Source organism: Augochlora pura, chromosome 6, assembly GCF_028453695.1.
Source record: "Augochlora pura isolate Apur16 chromosome 6, APUR_v2.2.1, whole genome shotgun sequence".
Classification (NCBI taxonomy): Eukaryota; Metazoa; Arthropoda; class Insecta; order Hymenoptera; family Halictidae; genus Augochlora; species Augochlora pura.
In genome coordinates this window covers 16307308-16334056 of record NC_135777.1, presented here as the reverse complement: position 1 = coordinate 16334056, position 26749 = coordinate 16307308, and the positions used below count along the sequence as shown (strand labels likewise).

Below are 26749 nucleotides of genomic sequence, written 5' to 3'. Positions count from 1 at the left end.
GAAAGGTGCCACCGCGAAATTTCTCCGCGCGGAACCACGCCGCGACGCCCACGCGATATGCCAAAGTGATTGCCAGGAGCGTCGCGGGATACCCGAAATCGCGTTGGATGTGTTACTGACTAGAGGAAACACCGGGGACATTCCTCGCGCGAAAGACAGAAGCAGTTTCCGCCGAGGCCGCAAGAATTCGCGAAAGAATAATCGAATGTCGAGCGAAGCGGATCAAATAAATATGAACGTGTCGGCATTAACCACTTTCCGTACCATTTTCTTTGCAATTACTGTGATTAGAATTTTTTCGATCGCACTAATTTCTTAGAAGGAAAAGGAATTTTATGTTTATTTTTCTTTTCTTTATTAATTTCATTTGCATTTTATTATGTATTAATTATATTTATTTTATTTTATATTATAGTTTAAATATTGACGAGAAGAGAGTAAGATTTCATTCTTACATAACCTAACAACTTATTAGAGATTTCCAATACGAGTTCGGCTCGTTAAAGTATGGCAAGGGGTTAATGAATATCATGGTGATATTTTTTGAATAAACAAAGGAATGCAGGAATACTCGGGGACTACTTTAGGACTTTTTTAGAATTATTACTTTAAATGGACTAAGTTATGTAAATTGGAAATATTGTAGAAACCATTTTGGATTTAGTAATAAATGGCTTCGAGTGCAAAGGTTAAACCAATGATATTATATTTATATTTATATTTATATATAAATGTATTCATATTTATATTTATATATTTTTTATATTTTTTATATTATTATATTATCTATTATAGTATTTACATATCATTTATATTTGCCTGTACATATATATTGTGTAAAAATAATAAACAGCGTATTTATCATTCGAAGAACACGTGTACAATGATAATCCTCCCGAAACCTCCCGTGCCTATGACAATTCATGCATCCATCGATCGATCTCAACTTCGACACTATCTTTCACCGATACTTTCCATTGTACAATTTATCGAATTAATTTTGCGACGACGTTCCCATTGTAACGAATCGAGCGAGCGCTGTACATTTTCACTTTCGTCCGTTCGCAGTAAGAGGATTTATGGAAGGGCGATAAGAGAATTCCTGAAATCGATTACCGACGTACAATATTTATTATTGCTATTAATTTATAAGTCAGATTTACGGGATCACAAATAACCCTGGGCGCGTAGCTGCGCCGCGTGTGCACGTGCCGCTGACAAGAGCGCAACAAGAGCACGGAAATTGTTCAGACAAACACGGACCGGCGAGAGACCGGTTACAAAAATTCCTTTTCGTAAAATAACTGATGGGGCGTAACGAGCACCTGTAGCGATCCGGTTGCAAATCGATATAAATTGATGATGTTATCTCCGGTGTCTCGGGCATTACATCGTGCGTATACATTTCTCCGCGCGGATAATTCTGCTATTGTATCGTACGCAAGCTTGACAAATTCTACAAATATCCCCTCCGGTGTATCGAGAGCACGGTCTACGGATGTACGGGCATCGAACATCTCTTGAACTTGCAACGACGATGCAAAACGTTATGTTGTTCCTATCGAAAGCTGACGTCATGTTTTACTGGTAGTTGTTGTAGACACAGACAAGTTATAATATTCTTTTAATATACCTATGCATATACTATGTTTTTACTATATAGTTATACTGAGTAACTATACTTTTAGTTTATATACTTATTGTTTATACTTTAATGTTTAGTTTTTATATATAATATCTTTAATGTATTTAATATAGTCTTTTATATATGATATTGATGACTCTGAGGCACCAATAAAATTGTTTTAATCAAAATAATTTTTATACCAACAAAGTTTAGATTTAAAAAATGAAGAATAAATTTTCTACGCATAAAAATGCTCCTTACTACATATAATGGCAATACTAATAATACAAAATTCCCCCTCCCTAATAAAAAAAAATACAAAGGGTTGTAAATAGCAGGAACGACCAATAGTTCTCCAAACATTTATTTAGTCAGAAGCGCATACACGTTTAAGAGAAATTCCACAGTCCCCCCGTTTAAAGCCGCCATCAAAGGGGCCATTTTTCCGCCGGTACTTAGTAAATCTGATTTAATCCGAGCCCGTAAAAAGTTATCTTACGGCCGGTGTTGCATCCCGGTGTCGACGGGGAATAAACAAACGAATTCAAGCGATCGCAGCAATTATTAATAAAAATCCTCCAGGACACTGGGCGCAGCGGGCCGCAGCCAGGAGATACCTCCCCGAACGGAGAGGAATATGTTTTACGATCGGCGCGAACGATACCGGTATAAAGGGGCCCCGAAGAAGAAATCTGCGAAGTAAAATGAAAGAAGAATTCAGCGGAGGAACGGAAATTTTGCGCCTGATGAAACAGAGAATCCGCAGTGGCACGGCGGATGTAACGCGAGGTATGTCTTTCCTCGCCCTACCCCCCCTAACCGCCCCCCACCTTATCTCTCGTTCGCCGTCCTTAGAAGCGGCCGTAAAATGTTTAACGTGTCTCCCCCATAAAGATCCCGGACTCGGCCGAAAATATTAAAAAATACGGCGGCGTAAAAAAATGGCCGCCGCGACGTCCTTATCGGGGCCCGGAGAAATTAGGCATTGCATGTAACGAAGCTTATTGCCGCCGGAAAGTTTCCCCGTCGCGTAGCCGGGAACAAAGTCGCGCGATGTAAAATTATGCGAATCGGCTGCGGAGCGCCGCCAGCAAAATTCGGAAACGGATGCAGTTTTCCACGGTGGGAACCGTTAAAGTTCGCGCGACCTTCGGAAAACTTGCCGGAATTATTCAGGGGAAGGGGTGGAGGGCCCTCTAAAGCGAGATGTAACTCCTCACGGTAAAAATAATTAATTAATTTTCTCCGGACCCTTTACAGTCGGTCACAAAAGGCTGTGTACGACCGGGCAAGTTTCGAATACTCGGCGACATGGAAGGGAAGTTTTTCGACGCGACACGGACGGTAATTAATTTTTCAAGAATTAGGCGGAACTGACGGGGTCCGCGCGCCACGGCCTTTACAGATTTGTTAACAGGGAATTATAATTAGGCCGGAAATTGGGCCGCGCGGACGTGAATAAACCAGCGGATATCTTCGCATTGAATATTGCACGTCGCTCGGCATGATCGATAGCGTATATTTTATTTGCAAACCGTTGAAATCGTAGACTCTTCCCGGCGCGTATCATTCGAATCAAATTTTCAACACTTCGCGCTCGAATCTGTGGCACCGCTGAAAATCGTTAGATCAAGAATTCGACAAGATAATTTTAATGTTATTAAGTTCTTTCTATTTCAGAGACCGTAATTTTCTATTTTCTATTCAGACATAAAATGGTTTCGAGTGCAAAGGGTTAATATTCTCTTAGACACCCAATGCTGAAAAATCAATACAAAAGCTAGATAATTAAATTTCAAGATGTCGCCATTTTTCATGTTATCGACGTCTATCTTCTATTCGAGCAGCCATCACTGACTACCAAATTTAGCATAAACTAAAGAAACGAAAAAGTCTAATAGATTGCAGAGAATACAATATACAGGGTGTCTCAAAATGACGGTAAAATCGAAGTAACAAAGTTCAAGGAAAGTAGAGTCCGGCCGATCGAGGATCTACCGTGCATTCAAACGAAAATCAGCAACGAAATTCCAGGGCGTGCCCGGGTCGGATCGGTCCGATTGTTCTTCGAGACTAATTAAAGTTCGCCGTACATTAACAAACGCAAACAACGGTTCGAAAAAAATGTTGGTTGTTTAAGAAAGTAATGAAATCGTTATCGCTGGAGATTGCTCAGAAGTGGGTCTGAAGGGTTTTCGAAAGCGGACGTAACAGCGCAGAGGATAATCCGCGTTCCTGGTTGCGCCGTAATTTAACAACGACGCTTTGGCTATTCTAGTGGATGCGGAGCCTGAACCAACACTGATCAGATTGCGGAGAAGTTGAATTCTTTCAATGGGAGCACCGCGTAATGGAAATAGCTGGCCGTATCAAAGATTCGGGGATATTGGCAACCGTATAACTTCTCGGTGCCCAACCTGCAACAAAGAATAACCATTCTCGCATTTCAGCCGCGCGTGAATGACTTCGCGCAACTAGATTATAATTAGACTGACTTTTAGACTGGCTTTTTTTAAAAGATCAAAATTGTTTCGATTGCGAAAATAGATCCAAATATTCCATTATTAAAAATAAAGGAGCTCATTTACATTCAATATATTGATGAAAAGTAAAATGACATTCTAAGGAAATTGTTAATATTAAAATTTTTGATGATTCTTTTTTTATAAAATTCTTTTTTTTTTAAATTATCTGGTTCTATTAAGGATAGTTTTATGGACAAATAATTACTAAACAACGCAGCGTGAAAAAAAGTCGTAGTGCAAAGGGTTAAACATTGAAGCGACTGTATACACGCGATAAATCTAAATTGTCTTTTTGCTTCTGAGAAAATATTACAATCGAAAACCTTCTAATCGTTGCAACTATGAAGAAAATGGCACAGCGAAGGGTTTTTCCAGCAATTCCACCAATGGAATAAATATTTCCGGCTCTCGCATAATTGTAATTCCAGGACGAAAAGTCTCACGCGGCTCTGCGTAAGAATCCGCAGCCCGCGAACACCTTGCACGTCGCGTCGCATAATACAGTTACGTAACAACCAATCTCATCGCGAATTCGCAGTCGCGAACAACGGGCACTGCAACAATTCTTATTATTAAACTCGGCGAACAATTTGCTTCGTTGTACATAGCAGAATTCCGAAGAGAGCGGGGAAGCCTTATTATCCGCTCGGCTTTATTGGTTTCGTATTACAGTGGCGCCGGAAGTATTAAGATACATTTGCGCGTCTTATTTTGTTGACAGTGGGATTTAGTTGTTCCCTCGCATAAAGTTCAATAAAATCTTGCTCGACGAAAATTAATAAAGCGAAAACTTGTTTCCTAACCGGGACTTGTGCACAGTGTATACATGTACGAGAGAGCGCGCTCGCGCGCGCGCGCGTACACGCGTATCGCCTGTTGTCCTTTAACATGCGATTCCGTGAAGAGAGAGGGGCCCTTCCAACACAGGCGAACCGTAATATCGAGCGATATTAAATTTCTTCATCAAGATTCTCATTAACCAGTCAGTCTTCATTCGCCGGCTGATCGATATTATAAAAAGAAGTGTCCAATCGGAAACTTGAACAACGCTGGATTGCGATACAATGCGAGACAATAGATTTTAGAGGGCTGTCAACGGGAATCAAGCCGCGTGATTATCGAGCAAGTCGAAACGGAAAACGTTCAAGATGATTAACTCTCGAACAGCTAAAGTTGTAATTAAGACAAATTCCAGCTACGCTCCCGCGGGGTAATGAAAGCATTCTTCGGAGTCTGTGAGAATACTTCCGAGAGAACCGATTCACGAGATCCATTGTCGCCGAAAAATCGGATCCGTTTTCGAATTTCTTCAAAAGGAATTATGAATAAAATATAAATAAAATATGGAATATAAATTATAGAAAATATAGAACATAAATTTTATAGAAAATATAGAACATAAATTTTATAGAAAATATAGAACATAAATTTTATAGAAAATATAGAATACAAATTTTATAGATAAACGAATAAGTGAAATAGAATATATAGTAATTAGACCATGGATTTGTGTGCGCAGTTGCATAGTTGCAATTTAAAATGCTAGAAAAATTCTTAAATATCAGTAAACGATTTCTAACCTAAGAAAACCCTTTTACATAAAAATAAACAGACTATCAAGAAATATAAAAATATTATCAAACTCATCTCATGTCTCGAACGCTTTGTTTTCGACTTAATCATTTTTAAAAAATACATATTGAAAGAGTTTAAAAAGGAAATGTATAAAACCCACAGCCCGATAAACTACGTCAACTTTTAGTTTATGAGAAGTTGGGAAAAAAGTAGAACATAAATAGTAATAAACAAATAGTAATTCTCCATGACGCCGAAAATCATAAAATAGCCACAGAGTTGTCGTCAGTCGCTCTGTGTGCTGTCACGTAGAACAGCACAATATAGATTGCGTTTGCGGATTGCGTGTCAAACTTTAGCCTGATAGAGATTAGTTTTCCTAGAACATATAGGTTGCCCGGGTGATTTAAAATCAAAACGTTAACCACTTTCGATTAAATAATATTAATTAAATTTGAAATATTAAATCGACTATTTGAAAGCGGTTCTCGAATTTCTCGAAATTGCAGTTCATCGCAGCGAGTTTACAAAATAACAATTATTATGATATCAATTCAATACAACATCGTCGGATCGTTCATTAAAAATTAAAGAAAACTGTAAATCTGCCGTATAATATTTAATGCAGAAGTTATTATCGTTCATTGTTATTTATGAAACAATCGAAGCACGGTTCTCTGTGCAAGGTATTAATGCGATAGTATTTCGCCATTTTATAATTTGCCACTGGAATAATTTGAGAATTTAAGATCAGCTGCTGCCCGATTTTTCCCGTAAATAATTTCCGCGTAGAATAATGACCGTGCCGCTTGATTTAATGTAAATAGTTCCGTAATATCTTATCTCGCGCCTTCGGGGGAGGGCAAAAGCGGTGAACACACGCAGTCACGAATACGATATTCGAAAGCGCACGGCTGCTCCATGAATTCTCAAATTCGATTTTCTCGAACACGAACTTTCATAAGTAAAACTTATATTGCACGTTTCCGATTTATTTCGTCCGCGTAGAAAATTCCTTTCGAGCCCCGCGAAAATAACGCCGCCGTCGCCGCCGCGCAGTATGTAGTTTTAATATTCGAAAAAACAACACCCGTACATTTTCTTAAATCTCGCGGAAAAACTTGACGGTCGATTCGGCCGCGGAAACGAGGAACGCTGTCTAAATACCTATTACTCTCGCGCTTGGAAAATTCCTCTTCCTTGAATCCTTGTTGTATTTCCAGATTTTATAGCAATCGTGTCTCATTGAAACTCGAAAACACTCGTCCCGATTACAAGCACGAGCATAATCATTCCACGGAGATATTCGAAATATAAAATACTGTTAATTTCATTAGATAATTTGTATCTAATGCTATTATAAAAATTAATATCTTGGTTAAGTTGATTTTAATTGCAAATGTTTATGTTACAAATGGGTAGAAGGAACACGTGATGATATTAGAGAAACTTAGAGATACTGTTAAATTGTTTAAAATTTGTTAGCTTAATTAACATAAAAAAATCGTTAAATACAGTAGCAATCAAGTATTGTATTAACCCCTTCCCGTACCTTAGCGAGTCAGACTCGCGATGAAGATCTTTGCCCAAACATGAATATCGCGAGTCAGACTCGCGAACAGTTACTTGGGCCCAACATAAACATCGCGAGTCTGAGTCACGAACATATACTTGGGCCAAACGTAAACATAACAAGCCGAGCTCGCGGACTGATTTTTTGCCCGTTACGCTCGTGACTGAATGTTAGTTCCTCTCAGTACCTCAGAACAGTTAGTCACGATTCTTGTCGTTGCTGTTACGAAGCAGTTCAATTATTAAAATTTAAGAAACCCCTTCAAAATGCAAGGTACAAAAGTGTTTAGCGAAGGCCGTGATAACGAATCTTCTGATAGTGACGTGTTTATGCCAGTTGCAAAGCGAATAAGGCATTTATAAACATAAATAAATATCTATAAACGTAGAAGCATTAGAGTTTACTTCCTCAACTCCAGTATCGCGTAAAATTGACTATATCACAGGTATTACGGCCATCTACATTTCGGATCGTATTGCGACTGTTTACAAACATCAGTCTGGTCTGTTTAGCGCGCGTTGATGCGGACCGCTCGGGCCCCGAGTTTCGTCGAGCTAAATGGCACGGGAAGAGGTTAATTGGAACAATTGAAACTATAAATAAAAATTACGAATATTATTAAATTAAAATAGATGAATGAATATACAAAAATCAAGAATATTAAAACAAAATACTATTAAATTTAAATAAATAAATCGATAAATAGAAATCAAGAATATTATTATATTAATAGTAAACAAATCAATAAATAAAGATGATGAATATTATTATATTAAAGTAAATAAATTAAGAATTTTGTGAAATTAAATAAAGTGAATAGATAAGAATCAAGAATTTTATTAAGCTAAGACGGTGAATTTAATTTTCGATATCCTGCCGGATGTTTGAGCTTCGAAATCCGTCGTCGAGATTCTAGGAGGCGCGCGTCGCCGGCTAAAGGGCCATCGGGCGCAAAGGTTAAATACATACAGAAAGATGTTCGTTTGCATAAGAATCGGGCGGGCGGCCTTACGAAATCGATCGGCGAAATCCAATTCTCGTTAGAACCGTGGAACCGATTCCGATTGTCTCGGCCGAAGAAAAACGCGGCCGTTGCGGCGAGAGCCGCGGCGTACGCAGCGTTACAAATTTTCGCCCGGGCGACAGAAATAAATTTGACAGGCCGAAGCACCCCCCATTTACACGTTCACGAGGTCCGGGGGAAATTCATACCCCGGGCCCGGCATCGAAGTTTTCTTAATAACGAATCCGGGATTCTGACTTGTTCCGCGGAAGTAGGTCGCGGAGCGACGTCGCCGTCGCCGTCGCACGGCGATTTCCCGCGGTCGAGTCGTCGCACACCTTCGCTTTCTTACCCTCTGAACTCTTTCTTCATCTCCCCCGCGCCGCCCCACCGCCGTCGCTTCCGCTGCCGCACATCGGAGCGTTTACCCCGAAAACGCGGAAGAAGGTCGTTTCGTAAAAATAGCCTCGCAATCAAAATATCTTCTCTGACAGCTAATTGAACGTGTAGGTCAATGCTCGCTACTTATTATAACATTTTATTACAAGTGTTCCAAATCGCACTAAAATGTTCACATTATTTCTAATTCTTTCATTTGTTTCAATCGAGTTTCTTAAGTTATATCCAATTAAACACGTTCAATTGTTAATTAATTTTTCAATTACGCGAGACGCGTTCCTTTTGGTTTTATATAGGTTAGAGCCTCAGCGCCAACGTATTACAATTATTTAATAATTTGCTGCGCGTTAATTGCTATTTCGTTGTTCGCGAGTTATAAACAGCTTCAACGCTTGCAACATTCTATTTATATATTTTAGTTTATTATTATTTTGCTATATTATTAATTTGCTATGAATGTTGTTTAAATGTAGATTCCGCGGCTTATTCAATCTTTACAAGAATATACGAAGGACGTCTTGCAAAGTATTAAAAGGTCGTATATAAATATACAATTTCAGTGAGAAAATATTTTTCACCCCTTAAACGGAGATCCGTGCGCCGTCGACCCCGCGTCTACTTTCCGTTCTCTCCGACTGGCTTCTGTATCGCCGCAAGATAAACTGTTGTCTTACCCGTACAACTTGTTCCCATGTGCGAGCTGCTCCTGTGCGCGCATAAACGAGTGCGGAAAAGTTACCCTTCCGCGGGACGCCGAGAGACCTCGGGGAAAAAAAAGCCGCCGCCACCCTCGAACCATGCCTGCGCGTATCGCCGACAATCAGCGCTGGAAAAGAGCTTCGAGAAATTCGTCGCGGAGAACTCGAGCAAGTTCGCGACACCATCGTGGTTTCGAATACGGGAATCGAAATCCGTGTATACGAACAGTCGATTAAACATTGTCTCGTAGAATTAAACAGGTGAAACGCGTCGAGGTGAGCAAGAGCCATCTTTATCCGCGCACGCTTTTATTCAGGTGTTGGCTCGACGCTTTCGCGTTTATCCGTATGAAAAAAAAAACGTAGAAACCCGCGCTTTTGCTGTTTTGTTCAATGTAAAGTACACAGTTTATTTCCGGATAAATACATCGCAACGTTTTAAAGCATTTCACAAATTGACTCCCGCGATTGGCACCCCGCTCCCCATCCAATTCTTCCGTGACTGCAGACTAGGCGCATCGATGCTTCTTTTGTGCGTCGGTTTTACGCAAATATTTGTAGTAATACTATCGTGTCGTTTCCGGAATGTATACGCTACGTAAAAACGCTTCGTCTATTTTTCGCGCGACCGTCGTTTCGAACGCGTTCGTTTGCTCGATTTTTCAAGTTAAACCGTGGATTTTTGTGACGAATAAAAATTCCTCTGTTAATAATTTCAATATCTTAGATATAAAATAAAAATATTCTCAAGTTCTTTCGGTGTCTTTCGAATTTGATTGCAAAGGTCTCTCTGTGAAAAATACACAATATTTGCAGTTAATAAGAATTGTAATAATAAGGATTATTTTTTATATTCATTCTTGAAACGAACGTAACAATACAGTCGTAACAATACAGTAACAATGTATAGGTCGCGGGAACAATACGATAATGAATGTAACATTAAGGTTAATCAGGCTACTTTGCGCGGAAACGAACAATGGCGCGTGTTTCGGTAACATGTCGATGCGCGAACTCTGCTAAATAACTTAATAATTAAAGTAAATACTGACGTTTCAGCAGAATTTAACGATATCGCGAACCCTCGCCCGGTTATCGAACAAACGAACGCCCGGGCAGAATTTGAAAATGTTCGCTCGGATGGAGGTCTGAAATAGTACTTGTTACGCGTGAAGTAACCCCGGCCGAGGAGAGATCTTGGCCACGGTTTTCCAGGCGTGGCTTTGCGTAAAAACATTCGTTATGGACAAAGACAAGTGGTAGTCACGTAGGGACAGCTCCCGGATTGTAAGATGAATGCGGCAAAAATTCCCGTTCTAACATCCTTTATTTTTTGACCGGGGTCTTAGGGGCGGTTTCCTCGACCCGCCTAACGCCCTTCCGAATTTAACCCTCGTACGGTCCTCGGGAACCGTTACACAAAAGATCCACCCCTAATATTTCACCCAGTTTCGCTTCGCATTTTCATTCAACAGATTGTGCTTTATTCGTAATTTCGTACTCTCCCCCCCCTCCCGGCGCGTTATCCAGGAAAATATTCGATCTTCCGTTGAATTATTGGGTCACCGCTTTTTTCCAAAGTAAAAATTGACTGCCTCGATCGCGACTGGAATAAAACGCTGTCTATGAAGACGATAAGAAATTAAGTGAGAAGAGAGTGGGTCTGGTAGGTTGAAAATAATATAACAGTGCAATAATAAATAATAATAGCAAGCGAAAATGTATTCTTAAAAATTGGTAATAATTCGAGCTCGTGTTTTATTAGCTATTTATAAGTAAAAATAGGAATAATTTATATTTGTAATTCAGTCAATAATATATTAGAATATATGTGTATATTAACAAACATTTCATTTTTCTAATGAGAAATATTCCAGTTGGTAAAACAAGTTTACCTTTGACTGTCACCGTAACGAAACGATGACAATAATGAACAAAATGGCGTCATGGAAATGAAATCACAATGTTTAATGAACTTATCGCATTAACGAATTTCCAATTATAAAATGCCCTCGATGCATATGCAAGCATTTTTTCCCTTATTCTCGCTGCAACGAAATGGCCGTCGAGAACTTATGCAAAAATTCTCACTCTAAAGACAGTACAAAAATAAAATAATTGTACAAAAGTAAAATACTAAAACCTTAAATATTTAGTTTACTAATAAACTCTTGCATTTTCAACACAAATGATAATATAGAGCGAACTTCTCCGTAGGGTATTAACAAATTCCCAATTACCAAATGCGGTAAATATTCGCAGAGCTATCAAAACCGTTTGCGAAATGCATCGTGTACGAGCAGAGAGAGGGAGAGAGAGAGAGAGGGAGAGGGGAGAGAGAGAGGAGGCAAACTGCTCGCAGATAGAACGACTGCGCGGCATGTTTCTATTTTGCATGCGATTCGAGAGCTCACTGGCCGGAAATTTTCTCTATGGCATTTTGTCGAAGAAAGCAACACGTGGTACGTAACATTGCCAATTAACGTTATTGCGGTACCCCGTTGAATTTAGATCCTCGGCCCGGGCGTGCTGTATTTCTTTCGTAACGACTTCCGCCGAATTCGCCTTATAATTTCGGTGAACACTTATCTCATCCTTGCCGGCCGATTCCGGCGTTAATTTGCGGGCCGCGACTTCCGGTACAATACCGCCCCAACAATATTTTATAAAATGATCAACGCGCGACTTTTCCGTGAATCGTGTAATTTCACGTCCGACCAGATCCCGTCAAAACGAGGATTAACCTTCTGCACTCGAAGAGCAGAGGGTTAAATTTTTAAGTTTAAAATTTAGCTTATTTTAATTTTAAAAAAGCTTAAAAAAATTGCTATTTTGACCAGCTGTGGTATAGTATTTAGTATAATTTGCTATATGAGATTGAGTCTTGTAACTCGTAAAACTGTTGCGCTATTAACAGAAGGGTATTTAATACTGTCAACACTATTTTGTTAATTATATAACAATTTTTATTGGCGCTTCAGAGGCACCATTCGAGTGCAAAGGGTTGATAAGTAAGTAGGTTCCGCAGGCACGGTCGACGCTCGACTTTCTTCGCGCGAATAATTCCGCGCGTACGAGAACGCGTGATTTACACGGTCAAAGAACGAACACGGCGGAGCCAATTCCTTTTCGCGACGACCGCGATGAATAGAAGCTCGCGAGCCAATCGCGTTGACAAAATTGAAATAATTCCCGCCGCCGGCAACCACCATTCGTTTGCGCGACAACCGGTCTGGCTTTATAAAGCGAGAGCGGCCCGTTTAATTCGCTGGTTCTTGTCCCACATTTTGACAATGTTACCGAAGCCATTTTTATCCGGAACTTGTAACGCGAAACCTTTCAACGGGAGCGCCGTTCGAACGGCCGGTTAATTCGAGCGGCACCTGTGATTTTTGCATTTATCGCTGTATTTATTCTACGCGGATTAATATCGCGCTGGATCAGAATTTTACGTTGATGACCGCACGGTGGTCGCAAAATTGCCACGAAAGCATCTGAGGTTTTAGTAAAATCTTATAATTATTTCATAGGGATGATTAACGCACGAATGCAACATTTATTTGGGAAAAGAATTAAGTGAAATTATTTATTAGGAATCACAGAGTACAATTATATAAAAATGGTATTAACCACTTGCACTACAATTCCTTTCACGTTGCATGAATTAACACTTGCCCTTAAAATTTATTTTAATAGGACCAGATCACTTTGTTTCTTCTATTCTCTTTATTTACTTCCGTTCCTAGACTTCGAAGAAGAAATTAATAATATTCATATTTAGTAGACCTTCCATGGAATCTTTGTCACGAGTCTGACTCGTTATTATAGTGCAAAGGGTTAAAGAACAATAAAATGCTCCGATTATTTTTAACTAAATAGAATTTATTACAACATAATACAAAATTCCATAAATTTTATTGTTAATATAAATATACAGTCAACGTGCATTAAGTGAACAGTATTGGTTGTTAAAAGTTTCGCAAATTGGGTTTCCAGTTCGACGGGCGAGCAGCGAAACAAGAAGATCGCCGGGTTTTATCTTTGCGCGTCGGATATATTCATAAAGCATGCGGAGAAGAAAATGCCTGGACGTAGATCCCTCAGGATTATCGAGGTTCAGAGATCGGATAAATAGGAAATGCAACCAGTAAGACTCTTTCTCTAGTGAGAACTTGAACCGCACCGCCGCTAAGAACTTCACAATAAAACTTCGAATCGCTCCCGATACGGTGGAACCTAGTTCTCCATGAAAGTTTGTTTATCGGTTAACTTTTTGACGCTTTTTTCACGCTGTCCACGCGTGTCATCCGACCCGAGGATACCACTGCGTCAAATATAACTGCATTTGTACGCGCTGCTCCATATTAAAGAATTTTATTTATGGGAATACTACGATACTCGAGCTAACTATTAACCCTTTACTGTCGAATGGTGACCCAGATTCGTCGAACGGCAGGTAAAAATTGTTTAAAGTATAAGATAACGTTTATACTCTCAACGTTTATATTTTAAAAGCTGTGGAAAGTGCTAAAATACTGAATTCTTCACTTTCCCTTTTTTTTTAAATTATTTCTGTTTTTTGTTTAGTATAATAGTTCATCGCGAAATGCAGACAGAAACGTGAAAATGCTGTCTTCCTCGACACGTACGAACTTCACGGAGTCGGAAGAATTTACTTCGCGGGCTCGAACTACCATAAATTCGAAGATTGCAATCTCACTTTTGCAACAGCACCGTAAAATTTGATGTATGACATTTTGTTGCTGTTTTATTGCGCTTTAAATGGAAAGTGCAGGGCCGGCTCGCATGGTCGGCGGGTCTCGCGCGGGGCAGCCCGGCCGATGAATTCGAATTCGTGCCACTAAATTTTTAGCGAAATCCACCGCGCAAGCCCCGCAGATAATATCGTTGCATAAATATACAGTGCACTAAACGCGGACACGCGGCACGCAGACCGATCTCTGCGCGGCGTTATTCTAATACCGGTGGCGCAGTTTTCATTTAAAGCGCGATAAAACGACAACGAAAACTCGCGCATCAAACTTTATGGGTGCCGTTACAAAAAGGGTGACTTCAATCTTCAAATCTATGGAATCGGCCGGTACGGTTCTCCCGTTCCGCGAGGACCCGTGTAAAATGGAGGCAAGACTTTGTTTTTGCCGGGCGAAAAACGTTCTTTCGATCCTTTGCGACTTTACGTCGAGATAAACGTTAATTAACTGTCGCACTTATAGCTATTTATTTTATTAGGTCACGCGATGTAAGTTCGCAAGTGTAACAGGCCGATTTTAATTAGATTTTAGTATAATATAGGATAGTATAGTGCGTTGGAAAATACTTCACAAGTATTTTATTGTATCTGCGATGATTCATAGTATAGTATATGTATATTTCATATGCAGGCGCACTCTATTTATTTAGTTCCATTTTCGTGGAAGCAGCTCTTCTTTTTTAATGAAAGAATTCCGTAACCTCTTGCCCTATAATTTCGGACTCGTTGTGAAAATTGGGAACACGATCTATTAATGTCAATCTTATTTGCGTCTTTTGCGTCGTAATAATATTCTACCATACCGCTGTTAATATTTTATCCCGTTTATTTCGTATATTTATAAGGTTAAACATTAAAATAAACATTAGCGAATAATAATAATTTTTTAAAATATGCTCCTTGTAACGAACTTAGAGAAGAATAGATATTAACAATTCTTCTTCCATTTAACGATCACTTCGATTGTCAACACGTTTTCATTTAATGGCCTCCCGTGGATGTTACTTTTTAGCATGCGTTCGACAGAATTGTTTATAAAACGTCGACGAAACCTCGGTGAAACGTGCACAATGTAAATAACAAATAAACAACTATCCGGCAACGCTTCTCGAAACGTGTATCACCGTCGACGAGCTTTTTATAAAGCATAATGCAACACAGATTTTGTTTCCGGTTTGCGGATAGTGAAAAAATAATACCGCAGAACATTGGGCGGCGTCGATGGCCCTTAACGCCAACAACCCCCATGATCTCGCTTGATTTCAATCCACTTTAACGGGAGCGCGCTATACGCTCTCTAGAATTACGGGAAAAACATTTTTTACAATTATAACCGCGCGGAACCGCGGGCCTTTCATGCAAAATCGAAATATTCTGCGTCCGATCGGACGCAACACAGGAGCGAAGTGGAAATCTATTCCGTTGTTCGAATCGCTCGATTATCATCGAAATGATCTTCATTAATTTCACCGAACATAGGAGTTAAATAGAAATTTCATTCGCCATAAGAAGAATTATAAAATGAAATAAAGTGAAATAGAATAAAGTGAAATCGGATGAAACAAAATCGCATGAAATAAAATTGCATGAAATAAAATCGCATAAAATGAAATCGTATAAAATTAGCAACTCACGCGTCAGATTTTAAAGTATTATAAAATTTATTAGACTGCTACTATTTAAGCAAAATCAGGACAAACTGAATACGATAATATGATAATAAACTGAATATGAATATGATAATAACCTAACGAAAAACAATAAATTACATTTTACAAGGAAATAGAAATTTATGCTAAAATTTGAAGGGAGGAACGAGCTGTAATGTTAATGCGATTAAGAACGGTAAATAAAAGAAAAACAAACGAAAATTCGTGGAAGGAAGATATCGATCGGATTCGTTATCAGTTCCCGGCGCATTGAAATCACGAAGAATCGCGCGGGGGTCGGTTATCGAGCCGCTCAACAAAGACCCAATTTGCAGAGCGATGTACGATAATTCAATGAGGATTAAAAAGACAAGAGCGACAATCACTCGCTTAATCGCGAATTGGAAAAGTCCCCGGAGTGCGGAATGGTAACCGGCGTCGCCGCCGTCGTCGTCGTCGTCGTCTGTTCCGTTGTTCGTGAAAACGGAACGGAGTGCCGGGGGTTCACGGGCGCGAGCGATGTAAATCGCGTCGGTTTACACGTTCGAGTCCGGAAGAACGAGGAGGGGACGCTGGAAGAAAGAAACTCGAGACAAAAAGATGTTCGAGGTGGTAAACCCTGCGAAATACGGTAAGCAGCGGCGCGTTTTCCGGTCGCGTGAAAAACCGTGCTCGCCTGTGTGAACTGACAATTTTTGCTGGGCCGCGAAAAATGAAGCCCTCGACGATCGCGCCACTCGACTAATTGTAAGCGGCGATTATAGCCGGTGAACGATCGAGAACGATATCGCACGCAGAAATGTTCGGACGCTTTTGAAAAAATTATAAATTTTTAGATGTTGCGGCGACTGGAATTTTTCTTCTCGAGAAATTACTAAGTAATCATAGGTATTATATATACTGTTTAAATCTTATTAATAAATTCTGGTAAGTGATAATTTTATGCCGAGAAGGGATTTTGCAATGGGAAGTCTTAAAAAATTATTGGAAAAATAATTAAAATTTAAGAAATAACCGTGAATGGTTTCTTTCGTGCTATAACAAGCATTATAATGTTTATTCCTCTCATACAAAGCAATAAGTATAAAAATAGATTTCTACATATAAATATATAATTAATCGCATATAAATATTAATAACTGTGTTATTATTAACGTCTGCGTAATTGTTAATGACTGTGTAAATATTAATGTCTGATTATTAATGTGACTGTACCACGTGGAAAAGAAATGAGTAACTGGTACCGTGCTATAGCTTATAGATTATTGTAAAGTTGGCAGCGGACCAGAAAAAATCGTATACCAAGTTTTGGGGAGTCAATGGGATGGGGAAGCTTCAATTTTCCAATCTAGGTAGATTCAATCACGAACAAAATTTCCCACCGTTTTTATAGACGTTCCAATCTGCGGAATATTCTAGAAGAACGCATCTTGAGAGATTTCCGCCAGCTATAGCAAGCGATAGAGAAAACGCGATCGGATTTATTGTTGCGTGAATCTTTTTAACAAATTTGCGGCAGTTAAAAGATCTATAAATAATCGGAAATATTCATCTAGCACTTAAATATCCATATTTGAAATTTTACAAAATTGAAAAATTCTATTATAAACCAGTTCTGTTATATTAAAATAATATTTCATGGCATATAGAAAGAATATTCACACAGTACAACAATAAAAGGAAGTTACAATAAGCGCGATAAAATAAAATATGAAAATATGTTTCTCGCAGTATAATATAAACCTTCTACGCTCGGAAAATTATTCAGTTTAACCAGCAATATAAATTCGTATAGTAACAAGTGACATATTGAATGATTAAATATATTATTTATTTAATATTTAAATATGATTTTAATATCGTTGATTTTAATATCAATTATGCATAAAATTGTATTCCTATAAATTGTACGAAACAAAAATGATTAACATTGAAATAAACATTAATTATCTTTTGTATAAAACGATATAACATTGGAAATAATAATTACCCTTAAATAGAGTATCCCATAAAATTATATCTATCTTGACCGTATGAAACAAAAATCATTAGCCTTGGTATTACAATTACGAACAACCTCGTCGTTAGCGACAGGACATCCGAGTGCAAAGGGTTAATTTAACGATCCTCCGGAACGACAGCTTTTTCGTATTAGCAAACCTCTCATTGTCCTCCATATAATTCAAATGACAGCAGAAAGAATTTTATCGCTACCCAAATCACCATAAATTCGAGGGTCGAAATCTCCCTTTGTAATGACCCCATAAAAATTCAAGGAGATCGCCGTCCCTAATAAGAAGGGCTTTTTCGTCAGCTTGGAATCGCTGTTTGACTCGTTACGATTAGAATTTCGGGCCTGCTTTCAGCGCCGGTCGACCTTCACCATTAAATCTCCAAGGTAAACGGTTTAAAAAAAACATCAAAAATTGCATAGAATACATATTCTTGTAAAAGACAAAAATTCACAGTAGCACATGATTTCTTCAATTATTTCTTCGATCATTTTGCAATTATTTGTCAATTATTTACTTCACTTATTTAGTCACATTTTTTTATTATTTATTTGGCCTACTACAGTTATTCAACTGTATGGAAACCTTTAAATAAAATATTGAACTGTATAACTTATGCTCCACCATACATAAAAAGTTAAGCAAGACGTGAGACAGTTTTCAACTCACTAAAAAGTTGACACTACAGACAGAGTATAAAAATTATTTCCGAACCATCGTGTTTCCGACAATTGATTTAGACTCTCACATAGATTCATTAAAATCACCAGAGAAACTAACGCGTCTAGGACAAGCACCATAAACGATACATTGCTTACAAGATTGATAAATAAAATTCTGAATGCGCAGTTGTATTTTTGCTAAACGATTCGCCGTTCGAACAGCGCGAAGTTTCGAATCGCTCGTTAAGCAGCCGGCTTACGTGCCTCGAACTACGGCGACACTTGCCAGTCACTAATTTCCCGCGCTCTTTTTCTTGTCGCTGCTATTTGCTCTTAATTAACGGTGATCCGCTCGCGCGCTCCGGCCTCACGAAATTTAACGCGTTTCCGCCCGCTCCTCTTTTGTTTACAGTAATTATTATGCTGCGCGGGCGCGATGCACGCCGACGCCGCGCCCGAGAACTTTCTTTCCGACCGGTTGTCTGATTAGGCACCCCCCCCCCCCCCCCCCCCCCCCCCCCCCTAATTTATATTATTCGGCGATTCCACGCACGCGTTAACCTACGCGGAATTTCATAGGCGACGGAGTTAGATGAGATCCCGGCAAAGCAACGCGTCAATACTGTTAATTAGTCGCGGTATTGTACGAGAGCCGGGGGCACGTAAGTGGGAACACCAACACTTCCGTCTGTAAGTGTTTAAACACTTCTGTACACACGGTTAGCCGGTGTGTCCTGCCGTTGTCCTAACAATTAAGCACGGATACGCTAAGACGGCATTTTTCGTCGGACGTGCGACGATTACATTGCCAATTTTCTCGTCTATTAACGCGGGAACAATTTGAACGGACAATGGGCGAATAAAAATGTCATGATTAAACTCCGAGTCGTTTTATTATTTCTGATGGAAATGATTGGACAAACTATCAAAGTGTAAATTTGAAACATTTTTGTATTCTCTTCAACTTATTCCATTTATGAAAATTATTCGATTATGTATTTTTTTATTTAATTTTAATTCCTATAATTGAGTTAGACGGTTCTTATTTTATATACAAATTTGCAGTCTCGTTTTAACTTCTCGATGTTTAATAGACTTTATTGAGTTTAAAGAAGTATATTATACAATTTGCTATATATTGTTTCGCTGTTATTGTTTAATTTTTATTAATACACAGCGTTCCATGCACAAAAGCAGTATAATAACGTAATATTTTATAGCTCTCCCTATACAATTATAATCACTGCGGTTTGTTTATAGCAATTTTACAGCTTTGCAAACTTTACTTCTTTCGTGCAGACTCGAGAAAACCATGTCGTTAAGATAATAAACATATGAGATAACAAATAATCTAGAATAATGCAGTTTATTCGTTGCTTATTCTACGATATCGTACAAGAAACAGGTATATTATTTAGTTTGCCAAAATTGGAACATAGTCATATTTCTCCGGAATCGATGTTCAATGTTGGGGATAAACGTGTGATAAATTATAGATCGGTTCCTCCATCTAGAAAATTAGTGATTAATTGAAGTGCCGGCGAACACGATCGCAGCAGACATTAGACAAAAAGCTCGGTGGCACTGCGGCCTATAGCTCACTCGGCAATACCCTTAGAAATACAAAAATGCTACTTGCTTCTTCCGAAGGGAATTTCTATGTAAAATTGTTCCGGAAAGCACGAATATTACTATGAAAAAGATTACAAATATTAATTCGAGAATCCAAGAAATTGACACGAGTAAAAAATTTTAACCCTTTGCGGTCGAGTGGCGACTCTTTTTCGCCGCTGTAAATTTTTCAAAATTATATTTATCAAGTTTACTTACATATAAAAAAAATTATGTGCCTGTCAACTGTTGCACAAGTCGCAAAATTAAATTTTACAATGTGTAAAATGCACCAGGTTATGCAAAATGGAAACGTTATAAGTTTGGAAAATTATTTTGGATCTGGAGGTAAAAATGGCGGCGACTGCAAAGGGTTAACATCGCTTTCAGACGATTTTCTACCCTCAACACGTGTATAAAAAAGGAGTGAAAAACAAAAGGTGAATATCTGCTGTAAGAAATTTCTCTTACGGGATCACCCTTATCAACCTAATTTAATCATGTAAAAAAAATACAAAATCGTGTTATTTGCAAGGATACCGCATCGCGCGAAAAATCACTTTGAAATATCGCGCATAACCTCGAAAACGTCTTAGCGAAATTGTAGCGGGTTCCGAGGACCGCGCGGAAAACTGCATAGCCGCGTTTTTGCCGAAAAACAAAATTTTTCGGACCGGCGGCGTCACGGTGTCGAGAAAAAGAACCGACGGTTCGATATGCCTGATATTTTCCATGCGTTTTTCGGCAAATGTGCTTCCCTCGGCTGAGCACAGAGCACCCAATATTTGCGAAGTTCGATTTTTGCCAGTAAAAAACAAACCAGTATTCGACGCAAATCAATTTTTCCAGGTGTTGCTATTGTTTTATTCGCCGGTATTTCGTATTTATTCTCGTCCAGACGATAGTCACGCTCGCGCGGGGATAAGTTTTTTTTTCCCCTCCCGTTTCGACGAAACGAAATGGCCGAGGCGCGCAGCTTTGCAACGAAAACGAAACTTTTCGCGATCCACGCGATACCTGTAACCTGAGACCGAGTCATTAGGAGGGCATGAAAAAAATATTCAACGTATCGTCGAACGCTGGTTCGATGAACATTGTTTAAATTGTCGCGTTCTTCGCACCCGTTTCGAAGCGAAACGTACTGCCTGTCTTTAAACAATTGTTGAAAATATTTATTCACGTTCTATAATTATAGATTCATTTGTTCATTTATTTTTCTTTATTTTCAAACGTTCCAGTAAGTAATTACAGGCGTCTTATTACTTAACTATTGCCATTTTTTAAGTTGTTAATAGGGGTTTCTAAGCACAGTATTTTTATTACACAATGACATGTATTACACGTTTAATTTTTCTGGGAAATATCTGCTTTGTTATTTTGTTATTATATTATATGTGATATCTTTAACATTAGACCTTCTGAGGTCTAAAAGTGACTAACAAAACTTGTCTCATAAGAATTACTACATAGAATTTACTCAAATCTTTCATAACTTTTACAATAGCGTGCGACTGATCAAAAAAATTCTTTAACGGAAGCATCTTTATAATTTCAATGATTGCAACATAAAAACTGTAAAACCTGTCATTTGACCAGCGGTGAAATATTTAGTGTCAATATACTTGTGCATTCGAAATAGAATTTTCTCAATTGCCACGTTGGTAAAAGTAAAAATAACAACAGTAAAAGTGACATGCAAATTGTAAAACACGTCGATCCCAATTATTCCGTTCTTTGTTGCTACAGTAATGTGTCGTGACACTTCGACGATAATGCGAGCACCTATCCTGCTTCTTAGACGCGTAAAAAGATCATTCGCGACGAAGCGCAATTGTTCATAGTGGCTAAGATATGTTAAGGAGGGGAAATCTCCGGCTAGCTTTATCTTAAACAAATCTCTCTACATATCTGTACAGGGGGGGATACTTAACAAACACACGAGAACTACAAAGGGAATACTTGAGTGGCCAGATTTCTGTGCGTTATCTTGTGTAGTGCGCCCGCTCGGATGTGCTTTGTCACGCGTTTTACGTTCACTTGATGAAAGAGATAATGGTACAAAACGCAAACCGAGTTAATTAATTCTGGTTCGTATCATACTAATCAACTTGTACGTTTCTTTATCGTGCTTTTGATTACGATGCATGAAAAGTCGTTCTCGTGGCGTATTTCTTGCGAAATTCAGTGTTCTTCGCGGAAATATCCGTGAAACCGCGGCGATTAACAATTATACACAGCAATTACCGCAGCGTATTTTCGCAGGAGAAACTTTCGATCCGAAGCTCGCATAATTTATTATGATATTGTTTTACAAATAAGAGTATACCTTCTATGAAATTTCTATGTGAATTGTATATATACTTTTACAGTGAAATATTTCACGGAAAAGAGTGTATGTTTTTAAGCCTGCTTGAAGATTCATATTAATATCGACGAATAATTAAATCGAACGTTACATACAGTTTTTGTCTTTGTACAAGTGCGCAGATAAAACACGAAGATCAATGAAAGATAAATCATCGACGGGGACACGTAGATACGGATCAAGATTAAAGTGGCGGTCGATGGCGTTCAATGCAAACGCGAACACACGGGCTCGCGTACGTATCGAAAATGCAACCCCACCCGATCCTATAATCTCGAAAATGAAACGGAACACGCGGCGAAGCAACGTTCTACAATCGCATAAACAAAGACGAGCGAGACCGCGCGTGCCGAAATCTCAAATTTCTCGTCCGCCGTTATTCCCCCATTCAGCTTCTTCCGCCATTCACGGGGAACCATCCGTCCCGTCCGACGCGCGACTAATTTTTATCGCCGCCGTTCAGTATGGAACAATGAAAGGGTCAATCATTCGCAAATGCAAAACGAGCCACACGAGCGGAGGCGTCGCAGTGGCGCGCGGCGGACCGACCGCGGTCGTTAAACATTTCTCGAGGACATGAATTTGCAGGTGGCTGGGTTTACCGTCCGCATTAAAATTAAAAACTTCGACACTTCGCACGGTCAAACGCCTTGCCGCGGCGCACGGAACTTCCTCGTCTGAAACTGAAAAACGTGAGCACACCCACGCGCGGAGGCGTCGCTCGTAACTTTCGTTCGCCTGAGAGCGTCGACTCTCCCCCCGGGCCTGCCTAAATTCCGTTTCCAGGGAAATTTCATTTTCTTTTTTTTTCTTCCTTCGCGCGATAAACATAAATAACGACGGACCGTAGGCGTCGTATTGACTCGCGGGGGTTGTCGTCGTGGAGAGTCGGTCGGGGCTGGCGGAGTGCCGATAGACATTTGCCGGTGATTTATGAAAAATTCATTTGCCCGCTTTTCAGCTGTCAATACGCGTTATCGCGCGCGGGCCAACCCCGTCGCGGTCCTCGACCGACGCGGGCTCGCGCGAGCTTTCGCCCGGCAAATGAAATAGATCCGTTCGCCCTAAGGAAATCGGGCTATTTATGACGCGCTATTTATAAACGGCGACGTCCAGCGACGAGCACAAAGAGTTTGACGGCGTCAACCGCTCGTTGCTATTTGTTTGCGCCAGGAAGCAGATAGCGCGGCACGGACAATCCTCCCTCCCCCCTCTCCCTGCACGGAAGCTAATAATTCACAACTAACGGAGATCGAGCGGCATCGATCGCCGCGGGATCCTTCCACGATCTGATCGATACGATTTTTCGTTCCGACGGCGAGCGCGCACGGACGGCCGCGGACGCTGTTCACGATTTTCAATCGTTTAAACAACAATTTGCCACTTGGCCTCTGGCCGACTGCAAATAATCCCTTAACGTGCCGCCCGTCGTCGCCCTTTGTTTTCGATTTTCCGATAGACATTTTATAAACGAAAAATGCGACGAAGTTACAATTACCGAAGTGTCGACAACATTTAGCACGGCGACGGGAACGACGAATTTTATTTCGCAAATGATACGACACGATTGTTAATACCGATATGAAACATTACGTGCGCGGACACGCGTCGAACAATGATTAAAGTTGAACGGAAACGATTGTACGATGATTCCGATGGTCGAGAATACGAGAGGACACCGCGCGACGCGAAGGAGATTCGTAACGAAAATATTATAAATTTGACAGATTAGGAACCGCCTGAAACGCGGTTTAAATATTCGATAAACCGCTCGGCGAAGTAGAAAAGCTTGAATTCGACTGGAACGCGCGGCGGACCCGTCTAGAAAAATCAGTATTTGCATAATCGACTGCCGCAAACGCGCAGCACGGCAGTCGATCAATTTAACCGTATATTTATTGTATCCCGACTCGTTTGTGTTGCACGTACAAACGTTGGGATCTCTCGCTCGAACTTCAATTACAATTCCCATTAACCCTCATTATTGCGTGATGGTAGATCATAGATCTATACCGAGCAGCCTACCGTCGAAGAGAGAGAGAGAGAGAGAGAGAGGGAGGAGAGGAGAGAGAGAGAGAGGAGGGGTGAGAGAGATATGGAGAAGGGATAGAGGGGGTAGTAGATAGTTCCGTAATCCCGTTAATTGAACGATCAGTTCGCATTAATAATTCAAAAAGAGGTATCCGCGAGCGAGACTTGACACAGGAACGAAGATGGAAGAGAAGACGAACGAAGAAACGGGATAGAAATCAGTGAGAACGTGCTGTCACGATGCGACTCACCTTGATGAAACACTACGCGATCCGCATTGTGTCCACTCGCGTGTCCCATGCCGTCGATCCCGACAAACATCAGAAGAGAGGTGAGCAACGCGATCATCGAGACCGTTCTTGCCGCGTGAACGGCACGTCCTGTCATTCCTGGTTGCTATCGAGTGATCGTGGGAGCCGTTGCGATATCGAAAACACGACCTTGGTCGGGGACCGGCGATCCGCGGTGCGGCAGCGGCAACGGTAGCGGCAGCGGCAACGTTCAATTTGCACTGGTCTCGCTTTGTTTCGCGGATCGGTGCCCGATTAGCGCACCTGATGCCGCTCAGAGCGCCTTCTGCGTGCGAGGCACGTGCTCCGAGCAGTCCCCGGCCGAACGACTGCGCTCATCTCCACTGGTTCCTCGGCTTCGGCTGGCTGTCCCTTGGCACCGAACAGGTCCGACCCCCCTACGCATCCGGTTCACACAACACGGAAATCGGTTGTCCCTCTCGGGGAGAGCACACTGCGTGTCAGCGGTAGGGTAAAGTGTCCTTCGGGAAGCGAATCGCGGATCCCGTTGTCCCCGGTCCGCGTCGCGACGGAACGGTGCGAAACGTAACGGATAAACGGCAGCAGCGCGATGAGACGCGCCGAGTTTCAAGGCCACCAAAACACTCGAAAAGTACAGCGGTGGTCGGCGCGTATTAATAAGGAGAGAAGAGGGTCCACGACGAGCTCTCCTTCCCGAGGCTGGTCCTGGTCCCTCTGTCCCGGGCCGTAGACTGTCTGCTGCCTGGAAATCCTCGGTGTACGGAGTATGCTCCTGCTTTCACCTCCACCTCCACCGTCTACCTACAACCCCACCTCCGAAGGCACCACTTCCACCCACCACCACTCGCCGCCGATAAACTTCCTACGGGCACCCTCCGACATCCACCTCCCTCGCTTCTCTCTACCCTCTGCCGCCTGCAGCCCGCACCAGGAACCGTCTACCGGCCAGCGCCTGCGCCAACCAAACTGTGCCCTGATGCCCGGGCACTGCTGCTGCCACTGCTGGTACCTCTGCTGCTTTCTCGTACCTTCACAAATCTCTCCTCCTCCTACTCTTCCTACTCCACCACCTCCGACCTCATCCTCCTCTAACCCTCGCTCGAACTATCCTCTTTTATACGCCTCTTTCTCTCTGTGTATCACTGTCTGGCCCTGTCTTCCCGCGGACTTCTCCGTCCGTTTTCCCGGCCCCTCTTTTCTTCGCCAGGTTTCTCTCCTTTCTCTCTGTCCGCCGTCGGATCCCGTCTATGCCGGCTCCTCTCTCTCTCTCTACCTACGTCCCGGCGACCACCTTCTCATCTTTTTCCTTCCTCCGGGGCCGTTCTACGGCCCTCCGCGACCGGCGAAGGCCTACGCCAACCTTCGTTTCTCTTCGGTCTCCCCGTGCTGTTTGAGTTCCTGTTTCTTTCCTTCGTCCCCCGCGCACACGTATATATGTATATACATACCCTCTCTCCGTCCCGCGACCCCCTTCGTCCGCCTCCTCCTACCTACCTCCCTCCCTCCCTCCCTCCCTCCCTTCCCCCGACGCTTCATCCCCTCGCGCCGGTTCTTCTGGCAACGCGGCGACGTTACAGCTGCTTGGTCGACTGGCTACGCCGCATCCCTCTTGCCTGCTTCCAGAGATGTCCCTGGTACCAGGTAACGAGTTTCGTTAAAGCAACTTCCAGGCCCCCTCGTAATCGGTGACGTCGCGTGCCTATGATACCGGTTAATTCCGATGGCGAACCCCGCGACGACGCACCGGAGCGGAAACACGACGCCGCGCGCGCGGCGCCGAATTCCCCTGGAATCGTTCCGCTGAATTAATATATCCATTTCGCCGGTTAATTATTAAGCACCGCGCGCACAGCTATCCGGCGTCTGCTGGAACGGAGACGAGTTTCGGGGACCTTTCTCTTCTCCCCCTCTCTTTTCCTTTTGTTTTTTCTTTTTGGTTTTAGACGCGAAAAGTATGCATGGCGTGGGAATACGGT

At 41.2% G+C, this 26749-nt stretch overlaps 1 protein-coding gene across 1 annotated transcript in view; it reads right to left on the bottom strand.

Annotated features, from left to right (window-relative positions):
- Positions 1-25187, bottom strand: part of LOC144471104 (lachesin) — a 170481-nt gene extending 145294 nt beyond the window's left edge. The window contains exon 1 of the mRNA XM_078182843.1: positions 24753-25187. Coding sequence (XP_078038969.1) covers positions 24753-24888 — 136 coding nt within the window. The 5' untranslated portion in view covers positions 24889-25187. The remainder of the gene's footprint in view (positions 1-24752) is intronic.
- Between the last annotated feature and the right edge of the window lie 1562 nt (positions 25188-26749).